The sequence below is a fragment of the Megalops cyprinoides genome, chromosome 17 (assembly GCF_013368585.1).
Source record: "Megalops cyprinoides isolate fMegCyp1 chromosome 17, fMegCyp1.pri, whole genome shotgun sequence".
Classification (NCBI taxonomy): domain Eukaryota; kingdom Metazoa; phylum Chordata; class Actinopteri; order Elopiformes; family Megalopidae; genus Megalops; species Megalops cyprinoides.
In genome coordinates, this window is record NC_050599.1 from 24,554,395 (window position 1) to 24,568,980 (window position 14,586).

At 46.0% G+C, this 14,586-nt stretch overlaps 1 protein-coding gene across 1 annotated transcript; it reads left to right on the top strand.

Annotated features, from left to right (window-relative positions):
* The first annotated feature begins 3,895 nt into the window (after nucleotides 1-3,895).
* On the top strand, nucleotides 3,896-14,348 carry LOC118791926 (calmodulin-1). The gene is made up of 6 exons (XM_036549477.1): nucleotides 3,896-4,003; nucleotides 8,678-8,708; nucleotides 9,235-9,378; nucleotides 12,723-12,829; nucleotides 13,199-13,334; nucleotides 13,699-14,348. The coding sequence occupies exons 1-6, from the start codon at nucleotides 4,001-4,003 to the stop codon at nucleotides 13,725-13,727; spliced, it is 450 nt and encodes a 149-aa protein (XP_036405370.1). The 5' UTR covers nucleotides 3,896-4,000; the 3' UTR covers nucleotides 13,728-14,348.
* Nucleotides 14,349-14,586: the final 238 nt, after the last annotated feature.

Genomic DNA, 14,586 nt, shown 5'->3' on the forward strand with positions numbered 1-14,586 from the left:
CGCAGAGGGTAAACATTTTTCTGACTGACAGGGAATAGCTCAGCACCTTCACAAAATTTATATGCAAACAATAGTATTTTCAAGTATTACAAAGTCGAAGGCAAAAGTAACAACAATTACTATCAAATTTGAAATATTACATTATAACACAGTGCACACTATTTGAGTATTCATTAAATTCAGTCCGAACCTTTGGCAACAGACTGGACAGATCGCTTGATGATATGGCTGTTAAGGTAAGGCAGCTTTTCAACAGTACTGGATAGTTTGAGACAGCATCAGAGGTCTTTTCCATGACCTGGATCCTGGGGTCAGCTCCCACAATGTCACATAGGCGGAGGGGTGGGGCAGGGGTCACGCATACAAAAGGCGCACACACACACACACACACACACAATCACTCCAAAGGACTCTTTGGATGGCTTCTGGTATGAACTTCCCCTGACTATGTGCAGTTGTGTCACATGTATAAATTGTGTTAGCACAGTGCATTCTTCATTGTGTGTACAGTATTGTAAGTGTGTTAAAATAACAAACCAGTCAAAAGAGGCAGTGACCACTGTGCAGAGCCTTCACAGTTCAGCCAATCCAACTCAGCTGACAGGAAGAAGAATGCTAAATCAATTGCAATTAGCTCCCAGCGCCCTCCCAAGCAAGGATTAATCAGGTCTTACGACAGCCACCGGGACAGCAAAAACCCCCTGACAGATTTGCTGTGTTGAAAGATTCTGAAGGGTTGTCAGTTCGAGTCATTTTTCCTACCGTTGTAAGAAGTTCCAATCTTCCCCTACCTAATATTCTGTGTCTGCCTGCCAGCTTCCCTGGCCATCTAATCAGAACAGTATGTGGATACCCATTGAGGCTGCATTTATTTTATTTAGTAATTTATTTGTTTACTTTTGCACTTAACCTCCTATTTCCATGACCCCAAGAAAGATCCAATGCATTAACCTGCATTTACTGACCACTAGTCATGTAATAAACCAACTGTCTTCCCACGACTACTCTTTATTCTGCATCAAACGCATTTCATAAGAATAAGACCAAGTGCGCACACAGGTGTTAAGTATGTTATTTTCTGGAGTCGTTTTAATGAAATACTTAAAAATGATCAATTTTAGTTTGAAACAGGTGAGTACAGAAAATCCGAATGAACGTCATCTCGTCAATAAATTTTGTACGCACTTCAAAATTAAACAATTAAAACGACTGAATTGTTTTCTTACATCTCGATACGTTGTCAAGACTTGGCCCGGTTGACAGTCTAGCGAAACCTAGCCAAGGTGGCTAGACACGTGCTCCCCCCGCATGTAAACAGTCGCAGTTGTGTGACGTCACTGCAAGAGGTAAATTAACAGTATGAATTCGTAGCATAAGTCCCTTTAGCCACCTACTAAAAAACGATTAAACGAACCAACTATTCTTAAAAGGGGATAAGAACGCTTTATAGCTAGCAACTGTAGCTAACAAAACGTCAACCAGATCGAAAAAAAACTAAGTACGACAACTATCTCCCTCTTAATAGCAAACATTCCACGGGGATGAATAGAGTAATTCAGCATCCCGTTATGCAATGGTAATAAACATATTATTCTAACCATCTACTAGCATGTATTAAGATTTTCACCCGCCCTAAGTGCCTGTCCATATGAAAATACTTCCGTATAGGTTAGCGGCCAATAGCAAATCACGCACTTCCCCCAAACATTGCAAGAGCGAGCGTTACCTAGCTAATCAAGTGTTCGGTCAACAACCGACACAATTTTACATAATAAAAAACAGTTTCGTTGCCCATACTATCTTTTAAGAAATTACATAAAATGTGCTTAAGGTACCGGAAAGGCGATAAAACAAACTATCACTTCCGACAGTAGTGTAACGTTACTGTACAACGTTTATTCGACACCTATCTAGCGCCATTGCTTGGCGCATTGCAGATCTTAAGCAGCCAATAAAAGACGTCGGTACACAGGCCAGAATATTGCAGGTCTGCTGTAACCAATCGGGTGCTGCGTCACAAAAGCATCGCAAATTCTCCAGTGTCAACGAGAAAAACGGCTTTAAAATCCAAGAGTATCCTTCCGCTGATATAAACTAGTGCCTCGCTTGCGGAGCATCCAGCACTGTGGGGGAATTACGACTTTATGTAAATCTGTGGGTGACCTGGCCGCAATGGAAAACCACAAGATTCTTTTACCAAACCATTTTTCAGAAACATAGCATGATTAATTTGCTAGATTGTGACATATTTCTTAGCGTCATGGCTACATTATAGAATTTTTTCCTAGGTTGCAGGCAGCAAGTAGCTCTACATAACCAATAAGTAAATTAGGGGAAAAATGTGTTCACCCATGGAATAAAATATCAAAAATCAAAGTCTAAACCTTTTTATTCTGACAAACAAGGCCTGCACAGTCTAAATTGCAGCATGACTTTACTCTGTAGCATAACATAATTGTGATTGGCCCCGGTGCAAATATTTTTTCTGCGCTGCACCGGTTGCACCATCAATATTTACGCCAGTGACTTTACTTTTTAGTGCCTGCAAGTACAAGTAACAGACATGAATGAGCTTGTGCAGCACCAGATATCACAGTTTTCTGGACCCACAATTTTGACCTCAAAAGACACACAATAACCATTAGTACAAATTGAATTTTAGGCTTTATATTATTAATTTCACTTTTTGTTGAATGGTAGTATTTTTCTTGCAACATCATCAGTATTGTAAGTTTTTTGACAGTATAGACCTCTTCAGCAATACTATATAATCAAGATTTAATTAAGATTTGTACTGAACATATATTATTCTGATGCAGAGTCCTGCAAAGTCACTCAGGCATGCAAACAAGCACAAGGGAAGTCAGGTTAACACTTGAAAATTGAGGCCTGTGATGAAAAAAACAAGAAAACTTTAGTTAAGGCTTTCAGATCTTTCAGACCAAAGTTTTCAGATCTAAAAACATTATGTAATTTGCATCGACAGTACTTTGTAAACTGTGAGAAAATACCCCCCACCTCTCCTCTCAACTCTATACTGAACTCTGTGTAACAAAGATTTTGGAGTTCTTCTTCAAACCTCTGTACCAGGGATGGAGAGGAGGAGGAGGGGGGGGGGGGGGGGGGGGCACTCTAAAGCACAGCATGATCCTTTTGGAATAAAAACCAACTGTGTATTGCCATCTCCTGAATGCTGACTCAAAATATGAAATTTTACAAATTTCATGACTAATTTGGTCTTTTATGTATAAAAGAAAAGATGGTATATACCTATTTTTTCAAACAATTGATTTCATGAATTCTGTGTATGCGGGCATAGACACCAGCTCTCCTTTTTATAACTTAAGGTCAATAAAACATGAGCTTTAGTGCTTCCTAGATTTTGGAATTGAACTGATTTTCACACAGGCCTACTAGAAGAGGTTGCTTGTTTCTGTTTCCACATAATCTACAAGCAACAGTTTAGTTAAGGTGAACAGGTGTCCAGTCTTCAGTGTGATTTCCTCTGTCAATCAATCAATCCACCAAAGTATTGACAAAGCACGTCACATGGCTTACTTGAGAATAGATCCAGCTGATTATCAAATGCTTGAATAAAAACAGTACAAGTACACAAATAATTTGGCTTTGGTGTATTGCTAACAATTGAGTCAAAGCGGTACTCTAACACTCCGGGAATTGCGCTTTCATTTGGTATTTGATATAGCGCACACAGGCGTCCCCAGGACCGAATTTGGGTAGCCGGGCGCTGTCTGACACCTCTGCTATTTCTCCGCTGTCTCCGCCTCGTTTTGATGGCGTAGCGGGGGGAACCAGTACTCGCTCCTGCAGTGAGGAAATAAGGAAGTGAGTGAGTAGGATCTCAGTGGCGGAGGAATACACAGCTATATAGAACCTGACCACAGAAGATACACACCTACCTGCCCACTAGTACAGATCTCTTTGGGAGCCGGCTGTCCGCATAGTCTAGCCTTAGATAACCGATCAGTTGCCGACAGACATGGTATGTATTGGACTCAATTACTCTACTAGGCTGATATTCATTGGGTGTTAATTTTGGAGAGGGGCAGGAATTAAAACGAAGAAGATTGCAGGCTAGTTATGATTCTCTGATTGGCATATCTGGCTCGCAAACTCGCACACAGCTAACGAATGATTCTGTCTTCACTAGTTAGCCAGATAGCTAACCTCGCAATGTAGCCACCGTTGTGATCACAGTTGCTGACTGTCTTGCTGTTTTAGTCTTTTGCACAATTTTGAATGGACCATAGTCGTTGGTTCAGATCGCAGGTATTTGGTCCGTTCAAAGTGATGCAACACGTTTTACCATAGCTAGCGAGACTACAAGGTAAATGTGCGCATTTCTGGAGACATAGCTGGCCAGCCCTGCTTTTAGCTCCATCGGATTGTTTTAGCTATTTTATTCGCAGAGGCGATTAATGTTGGACCACATTGGGATTACCGGATGGTACAGTGTATTTACGAATTAAAATAATAGCTAGATTTGAAAGGGTGAGGTAGAAAAAAGAAAGTGGCGTAAGCAGCGACCGAGCCTCCGAGAATCTGACATTTTGACAAGCAGTTGGGGGAAGCCTTTTGCAGAGAATATATTTGCATATGCTTATTTAGCCAGTACTCGCTAACCAGATAGATCCCAAGTGTGTACCTACCTAGCTAGCTAGCCATAAACGCTCATAGTGGAACGTTTAAATACTCGGCATCTTAATCTGTCACGGGTAGTTTATGCTGGTGATGCATTATATTCAGCGAGCTTGCCACAGGCGTAAATGAAATGGAACTTGACTGGCTACATTTCCTTTATCTCGGGATAACGTGTATCCCCGTCTTTGCGCACACTGAATGGAACCATTGTCGTTTTAGCCTTTTTAAATATCTAATCGGCTGGCTAGCTTTTATGTCAGTAGAGCCCGTTCGATTTTGCATATATTGAAATCCTTCCAAGTTTTCTCGCGGTGCGAATGCGTTATACACGCAATCCTATCGACTGCAGCTGATGATGTGATGATACGATGTGTGTTCCGCTGCCGTCATGAAACGAATATTTCAAATGACTGTTTAATCCAGATTGTCGATCAGTGGGTAGCTAAAGTTAACTGGTTTAGATCACTTCCAGCGACGTTTGTAGTGTTGACAGAAACAAACATATCATCAGGTTTGTGGAAGGCGAACACATAAGTATGCCGGATATTGTGATGCAAAAAGATGACTGCGAGCCATGCATATTACGTTGTCTGTAGAGCTGGCAGAAATAATGAAAGGTTTTAAAACCTTGCTTGCCACATAGCCCGCACATTGAACTGTTCTCATAGCGAAACCCAGCTAATAGCCTTTACACCTCACTTTGCTGTAAAAGGGTTGCTTATCGGGTTCAGAGTTTTATTGCTGTGGGTGAAGTGCAGATAAACCGTGAATGTCTTGGTGTATTCTTTGAACTGCTACTGTTTCAAGGGGTTGGCTGACAACAGCGGCACAAAAGTAAGGACTCTAAAAACACTGACCGATTAGGCGTTATGAGTTATTAGTTTGCGCAACCATATATGTAGAAAAGAGATCAAACTCTTCAGTAACGCAAGACAGCCCTTGAACACACCTGTATTCTCCTTGAGCGTAGTTACTGGAGTGTTTTCACTCCTATCGTGAGGCCTCTATAAAGGCTGCCATTCATTCAGGCTGGACACAGGTATTATAAAGATGTGGGCTATTGATAGATAGGTGGATGGGTTGGTAGAAAAATGAAAACCTCAGTGGATGTGTGGCTGAAAAGAAATGGTTTGTGTACACTGTGTGCTTTTTTGAATTTGTAGGCGAGAGAGGAAGATTTCGTCCAAAATAAGCTCTAGGTTCACTTTCTGTTTTTTTCCCCCTCTGCTGCGTGTTTTGTAAGTTCAGACATGCCTGACATTTTATATTACATTAATGGATTAACAGATGGCCTTTTCCAGGGCGAAAAAAAAATGTGGTCAAAGACATGTACACATTTTTCCAAAAACATCTGGATGATAACTGGGGCAGCTGAGGGTAAAGTACCTTGCATGAGGGCACAGCTGCGGTTTTTGTCTGTAGGATTCAGAGCAGGGGATATCAGGTTGCCAGGTTGTGACATGGATGCCACCTCTACAGCGTGACCTGTCATGTGTTGGTTACACTTGGTGGTGTTACCAGGTTACCAGGGCAGGGAGATAAAGTGGTGCAAGGGCTCCTGTCTGGTAGCGCGACGGACCAGAGTTCGTTCTCTCTCTCTCTCTTTCTCTCTGTCTCACTTAGCGTGAATTTGGCAGGGGGTGTCAACGGTATTGTTCCTTGGAGTGACACTGGGGGTTATCTGTCTGCCGTGGCAAGGAAGTGACCTCATGCTGCACCTCGTGCAGAAGAGATGTTTCAGACATCCAAGGCCCTGCCTCCAGGAAACGACCTGGGGTTTTACTGGCTTGTTGAGGGGGGGGGGGGTTTGCAGTGCAATGCTGCACGGTTGTCCACCTCAGGCTGCAGTGTGAGGCTGCTCTGTGTCAGAGCATCGAAGATAGAGGAGAGCACCTTTGACAAGGCATTGCTTGGGCCCACTTTTGGGGTCCAGGTTTGCCAACATACTCAGGATTTTAAATGTGCACCATTTAGGCCATGAATGTTGCACTTGTTGCAGAGATTGGTGCTGTGTTCTTAACCAGTATGATGAATGGCATGCACAGATAGTGGTGTAAGGGTAGTTAACCTTGTTCTGGTCTGATATAAAAGACTGGCATTTGATGAAAGGGATACACAGCAAATATTTACTGGTGTCTGTCCAGTTTGCTGATGCCACTAACTGACAAACCACAGGCCAAGCATTAAGCCTCTGGTAAATAAGCCTTTGTGGAACCAAACTGACTCTTATGACTGTCAACAGTGCATAGGCTGTTGTATCATGGAACTTTTAAACAGCTGTAGAAATGTGTGGAATTCAGCGTTGGCAGACGCATTAACACTCGCGGTTCCTGTTTCGCAGCCAGAGGCGTGCCGTGCGAGCTGTGGCAAACAGCTACCGTGTGACCGCTGGCATTCGTGGTGTGGAAATGGCAGTGGCTTTCGCCAGCCGGGCACCAGGGGGCGCCATGTTGATGGCCACTGCCGGGGCCAGTCGCGGGGATCACCCTGCTGGCCGAGCGCCAGGGCAGTGCTGTCACTGTGCCACTGTGACCCCGCCTGAGTAGAACAGGGAGAGGGAAGAAATGTAGAACTGGGAACATGGAGAAGAGAGGAGGCAGGATAGAGAGGGGAGACCCTTTGTTTTTTATCACCCCTCCCCCTCCAAGTTTTTTGGTTAGCACATAAATAAAGAAATAAACTGTCACAAAACGACAGTGACAGAAAGTGACACAGTGACCATGAGTCATCTGCTTTGAGGCTGAAGGGGTGACTTGACTCGACATCTGAGGTCTCCCCCCTCCCCCTGGTCCCTTGAGAATGCGCACTCTGCGTCTCCCTCTCTCTCCACTGAAGTAGGTCACAAGAGCCCGTGCCCTGCGGTACACTGGGGTTGCCCCTGTGCCAGCCCTTTGTATAGGGAGCAATCCCATGATGCAGTGGGCCGCAGCAGGAAGCAGGCACAGAGACCCGGAATCACCCAGCAGTCCAGTGTGCATGAGCATGGCATTTTGTGGGCAAGAGAAGGTGGAAACTGTTGCCAGGTATCCTCTGAACAGCCCCAGCCCAGCATCTGGAGGCTCCCTGTCAGGTCCTACCTCTCTGAGGCACTCTGTATGCCTCTGAAGACAGCCCAATTTTCAGTAACAGACAGGACAGGGGCCTGAAGGAGTGGTTGGCACCCTCCTCTCTAAAGCTGGTAATACACAGAGAAAGCCCCTCAAAGAAAATCATTTTTGTCAGTGGAACCCTAGCACCTCAGAAAAAAGGCCAAACCCTAGAAAACAATGGACTCTAGGAAAAGACTAGTGTTTGATCTGACCTAACTGGACAATGGGTTAAAATATGTGAGATGCCATGACTCTGCAGTTAAGTGGTTTCAGAAGCGTGGTCCAGATGCACTGAAAGACCTGGTCATCATGACCAATCGTCCTGAGCAGAAGAGATGGGAACACTATGGGCCAGAGTGACGTTTCAGTGTGATGTGGTGTTTTCACAAGGGTCGTTTCAGCTGGTTTTAAGGCCCGTGTTCCTCAGCGGGTTGGAAAAGTTTCCTTACATTTGCTTCCTGTAAGGACGCAGTAGAAGTGCCTGACAGCAGTGGCGGTGATTATTGGCTACATTCGAATCTGCGCACCTCAGATAGGTTTCCCGTCCCATGTCCATGCAAACATGACGGCGGGAGACTAGCACTCAGTATGGACACTTGAACACCGTGTAGGACTTTTTCCACAGACCAGTGTCCTTTATTGCACAACATGAAAGTACAGAGCACTGCTCTGAGACTGCGTGGCTCAATGGAGCTGAGGAGATGACGAAGAGTCAGCAGCTTTATAAAGACATCACAGCGGGTACCTCCCCTATTCAAAAAAAAAAAAAAAAAAAAAAACCTGTGGCGTGTTTTTGTACTAGAGAGGAAGGGAGAGGAACACACAACATGTTTAAATGCTTATTCGCTGTTGTTAGCCTGAAAAGCGCACGGCGTGAAGCGGCCACTGAACATATCCTTTTTTCCTCTCTTCCTTTTTTTCCCTAGGCTGACCAGCTAACAGAGGAGCAGATTGCTGGTAAGCAAAAAGGACGATGAGCACGCATTTTTCATGCAGCTGTGTGCTTTGTTGATCAGATTATATTAAAAAATGCAGATTTCTGTGTCTCGGCCGGCAAAGGACTAAGAGTATTCATATAAATTAGTTTGGGGGAAATAATCCCACCCTGTCAAATTAATTAAGGATCAGTAGGGGGTTTCAGACAAATGCAATCTTAGAATTAGACATTTAATATTTTAGATTTATCTGATTATACTGGTGCAAAATTGAGTTGATCCATTAAAAAGCTGGGAATCAACATAACACAGTATGTATATATTTATATGTGCGTGTGTGTTTTTGTGATTTTTATGTATAGCAATAGATAATGTGCAGGGATGTATGGATACGTATGTACTAGTCCCAGGTTCTGCTGCCAGAGATTGTCAGTGCTGGTAAATCAACAACTGAAAGTGCTAACTGAAAGGATGACTCCTTGGAGGTGGAAGTGTGATTATCTGAAGTTAATGTGGCTTCTTCTCTTACACTCCTCCCCCCATTCCAGAGTTCAAGGAGGCCTTCTCCTTATTCGACAAGGATGGCGACGGCACCATCACGACGAAAGAGCTGGGCACGGTGATGAGGTCACTGGGCCAGAACCCCACGGAGGCCGAGTTGCAGGACATGATCAACGAGGTGGACGCTGATGGTGAGCGCCCTCGCCTTACAGGAGCGCAGGCGGGTCAGGGGGGAAGGGTTTCAGCATCGCGCGCATGGGGACCCCGCAGCTGATTTTGATTCCAGGGTGGGGTGCTGTAGATGCAAGGCGCTTGAGCTAAATTGGGTGACGTGAAGATTAAGCTGTCCGGTAAGCAAGTAAGTAACGTGGTGATGGAAGGAAATGCACGTCACTGGTGGGGTGGAAGCCCCTCCCCTGTCGGCCTCTCCCACCTGGATCCTGTGTAGCCCGCTCTGTCATATGGTGCTTGCTGCTGGAGGTTCACATGCGGCCCTTTTAAAAGGGAGATCTGTCGGCTCTGTGCGGCAGGCAGCTCGTCTCCACCTGTCTGAGTGGGAGTAAAGCGCTCTCACCTGAAACTACGGCTGCATTGGCGTGCGTACCATCCCACCCGCGAGCAGCCAGGGCGATCCGTCCCAGAGCTTCGCATTTCAGAAGGGTTTCCACACGCCGTGATAACAAAGCAGATGCCTTTCAGAAGCATTTAGGCTTTACAGCTGAGGGGGATTTTTTTTTTTTTTTTTTTTTTTTATCAAAGTCCAATTACTCAGCTTAAGGGTTTGTATCGTAAAACACTCAAAAAAGTTACTTGTTTGACGTTGTCATTTAATGACAAACCTGAAAATAAAAACAAGTGGAGTTATTAAGCAGGTGCTAGGATAGAGGCGATTGGTGCTGTTGTGTAATTACCTTCAGCAGAACGTTGTTATTTCCCAGAGCGTTTGAGCTTGTCTGACTTCGTTCTAATGTGTTCTTTATCCAGGAATATCTCATTACTGTATAAGCTTCTTTTGGAATGCAACGGTAACTGTACCTGTGATATTGTCATTGTTTTCGCGACCCAGTTGTGAGGTGATTAGAAGATAATGGGTTAATGCCAGCTTCGTAGTTGAACTCAGATACTTGCAGATCTAAAAGTAATGAGAAGTTAATGTCCCTGTTATGAGTGTGCTCTACTGGTTTTGCCACTGCTTCTGACTGGTGTCGTATTGTTCCTGTGAAATGCTTTCTGTGACGTGGCCTTCGATAAGAACGCCGTATCAAAGCAAATGAGATCCGTTGATTGGGTTGACCTCCAAGGCATGCAGCCCGTGTGGATACAAGAGGTTGTTCAGGAAGGGCTGTGATGTGTGCAAGCTTCGGTACTCCCAGAAACGGACCCCGTTCCCCAGAGTGCATGAGGCTCAGGTCCTCCTTCTACCCTTTAAGGCGATGACAAGATTCACAGAGGCTGGAATTGAGGCTCCCTTCTCTTCTACTGAGAAGCGCAGGTGACATCGAGGCTATATAAGGAAACCGTAACGAGCGTCTTGAGTGTTGCAGTGAAACGGCAAGATTCTGCAGTGTATTTTCAGCGACTCTGTTACCACGGAATAGAGGTGACCATCTGGTGCCTCTGTGTTTTCAGTGCAGCCACTGTTGAAATGGCCCTCTGCAGCCCCCTGGAAAAAGAGGCTTTTGGTTCGGGTGTATCCCCGACTGTTTCAGCCTGTAGGCCTTGTTAGAAACGGGTCGATTACTGGGTCGGCTTGCACTCGGCGGCCGCCGTGAGCCAGTCCTTTCTCCAGTGTGGTGCGGGTCAGACCGTAATCCAGATAATGAATATGAAGGCCACGGGGGGGGGGGGGACAATAACACCGTACATAATCCCCTTCGTGCACAGCTTATCAAGCGCCTCTCTGGAACGCGGGCGTTTCAGCGCGTACCTGGATTATTCGTGAGATGGTAAACGGCATGGCAACGTTGGGCAGGTTCCTGGCGCCGGGTCCATGGAGGAGCCATCCCGGTGAATGGATGGGCCCGCTGGGAGCTCCGGGATAGAGGCACAGGTGTGACTGCTCACCCCGTGCAGTCGGAGCCCTTTATCGGCCAGTTTCGGCAGCGGTGCGGCCCAGTGCTCAGAGGAGCGCTTTGAGGGTCCCAGGGCACATGGTGCAGGCTGGTGTTCCTTCCCTGCCGAGCTCTCTGTTAATTAGGTTTGATTAGCTGTTAATCGATTACCCGCCTTCACGTCTCTGTTGCATCAGCTGCAGATCTTCATCAGAGAATTGTGCTTTTGGGAGGTGCATTTGTGCTGGCAAAGATAAATAGTTTATTCAGCACATTTTTTTATAGCATCCATCCCTTGAAAGTACTCAGTGGTCTCTGTGAGACTCCAGGCCTGTGGAGAAGAGCCGTCTCTCCGAAAAGCTGTGGCTGTTGAGCGTGCTACAAGTCAGTGTGTTTTTGATGGGCGCTCAAGATTACAGCATGCGCTAAGTGCCTGTCAGATCAGGCAACACTCTCTCATTAAAAAAAAACGCAGCGGATTAGTATCTTTCTGTCCCGGTGTCTCTGTCAGGACCTCTCTGCGCTAGTCGGAGAGGCTGGCTTCTCTGGCAGCTCAGGGCCCCAGGGTCGCTGGATCGCAGCTTTCCTGAGCCAGCGAATCACAGCCGAGGCTCTCGTCCTGACAGGTCTGCGGTTAATCCACAGCCTTGCCCCTCCCGCCCCACTGCCAGGATAAATCCAGCAAAGCCCTTCACTCTCCCACTGTGACTCCACCAAGGCCCTGACTGCAACCTGACAGTTCACAAATATACAACAGGACTCCCTACCCCCACCTCTGAGCCCTGACTCCCGATCAGTGTCGAGCCCCATTTTTAAGATGTAAAGGTCTGAATTAGAGAAGGGAGAGCTGGTACTGGACCAGGCGTTGGGATGTCTAACAGCTTTGTGGAGTAAATTCCTTCAGTGGTAATCCACCGCACAGGATGGGATATCCCTAACTTTCCCTTTGTGTGGAGGAGCTGCAGTGATAACCCCAGGGGAGGCATCTGCCCTCCAGCAGAGCCGAGCAGGTGGGTCGCCCAGGGGAGCGTCTCGATTAATGGCTGCATCAGGCAGGTTACGCCAGCCTGATGTATGAGCGTGGATTTCCCCCTAAACGGCAAGCTCTACTTTCAGGCTTCCCCACTGGCTTGCTGAAAGGTGAATGGTGTCGTACATGGAAGCCTTTTGAAAAGATATTTCAAGGAGAAAGAGAGAGAAGAGAGTTTCTGCTTTCAAATGGAAATGCAGCTGAAAGGTGTCAGCCTCCAAGCCGGGTAAAAGGTCAAAATTGCCACAGGAGGTTTTATTGCTCGCTATTGATCGGCAAGAAATTGGCAAGAACAAGACCATTCTCAAATTCGGTGTGTTGGAAGGGGTCGGAGGAAAGGTTGCGTGTTAAAGGAGGGGGGGCTGGGGTCATAAATGGGGGAGCTGTTTCTTGTGAGGAGTAAGCGAGCATTAAATCCAGGCCTTACTGAGCTGAATATGCTTCCTTCTTCCAGGCAATGGAACCATTGACTTCCCAGAGTTCCTGACTATGATGGCCAGGAAAATGAAGGACACGGACAGCGAGGAGGAAATCCGTGAGGCTTTCCGGGTATTCGACAAGGTGCGCTCTCCCCTCCCCGTTCTGCAGAGAGTCCGGCCTGACAGACTATTGTTACTTTAAACGGTTGACGCCAGTAAGGAGCACGGGTCTTAATCTTTTGCTGTCCATGAAGTGCTATAGTGTGGGGTCACACTCCTTTGAAAGCTGTGCTACTCATGTCCAATGAACTCAGTGACTCATTCTGTCTTTCTCCCTCTCTCCCCTCTTCCTACCCTTTCCCCTTTTCTCTCCTTCTGCATTCTTCTCTCTCTTTCTCTCTCTACCTGTCCTCTCTTCCTCTATTTTTGTCTTTCTTTATTTTCCCTCTATTTTCCCTCCTTTTCCTCCCTTCCCTTCTTCCTTTCTCTCTCCCTCTCCCTCCGTTCTCAGGACGGAAATGGCTACATCAGCGCAGCCGAGCTCCGCCACGTCATGACCAACCTGGGTGAGAAGCTAACGGACGAGGAGGTGGATGAGATGATCAGAGAGGCCGACATCGATGGCGACGGGCAGGTCAATTACGAAGGTACGCCGAGTCCCGGGTGCAATTCAGTCCCTGTCATTTCTGTAGGCCGGCCCCTTGTGTGTGGAGTGTGAATGATTTTAAAGAGAGGGGTTAAACTGTCTCTTTACCCGTGTGACCTCCCACAGAACATGTATCTAGGAAAACATTCAGGTGGTTCTTCACAGTGAGATGTTCTGCAAATAGACTTTATGGGGATCAATAAAGGAATAAAGGCAAGAACTGTCAGGAAACGGGAAGATAATGAGAATCTGAACCGTACCCCTGTCCCTTTGATTGCAGAATTAGTAACCCATAAATGCTGGCCTTTATGGTTTGGCTCTCATCCAGAGGGGCCCGTTCTAATGGATGCATTTTCTCTTCACAGAATTTGTACAAATGATGACTGCAAAATGAAGCTTTCCTGACCTTTCCCGATCCCTCTTAGAAGAAGAAAAAAAAAATCAGTCAAATGTTTTACTTACCTCTTGCAAAAATGTTCATTTATTCATACTGTTTCTGTATAGAAAACATGATTGAATGTTGAGAAAAAAAAACTTCTGTCAACTCAGAAAGAAAAAGTAAAAAAAAAAAAAAAAATCTAAAATATCTGCATGAAATGGTTAGTGGTCTCATCCCCAAATGCCTATACTACCTTGAAACAGACAGGAAGCACTTAAGCTCCACCTGCTCGTACTGATGTTTGGGCTGGCCATTTTTCTTTTCCTCTTCTTTTATTAATGCATGCAGCTTGTGGCTGGGGCGCTCTGCAGCCAATCAAAGCGCGCTGATTCCACAGGGAAGTGGCGTATTGTTCGGTATGGCGTACAGTTTGCAAAATTTGGAGACGAAGCGGTTTTTTCGCGCTCGACGATCGAGGCCAGGTTCTTGCCGAAGCTGAAGCGGAATGAGACTTTGCTGTGTCTTCCAGAATTTGGAAGAAGGGAAGAAAATAACAGGGAGGAGGGGTTGGGGTGGGGGCAGAAAAGGTAGAATTGTTTGGCATGTGGGTATCTTGGCCGGTCGTTTTTCTTGTCGTGTGTTGCACTCCAGGTTGGTGGGGGGGTGGGGTAGAGATGCAAGATGTGGGGGGGGGGGGGGGGGGGGGGGGATGGTTGTGACCTTTTACAAAATTGAGTCATTCTTTCGGCGAGGGAACACGGTTGACCTTCACGTTTATGACTTCTGTTTCTCGAGAAACAACAGAAGCGTGTGTGGAATGGTCACGTATATCTACAGTACTTAGGATTTCAGCACAAAAAAGTCTTCAAAAGCT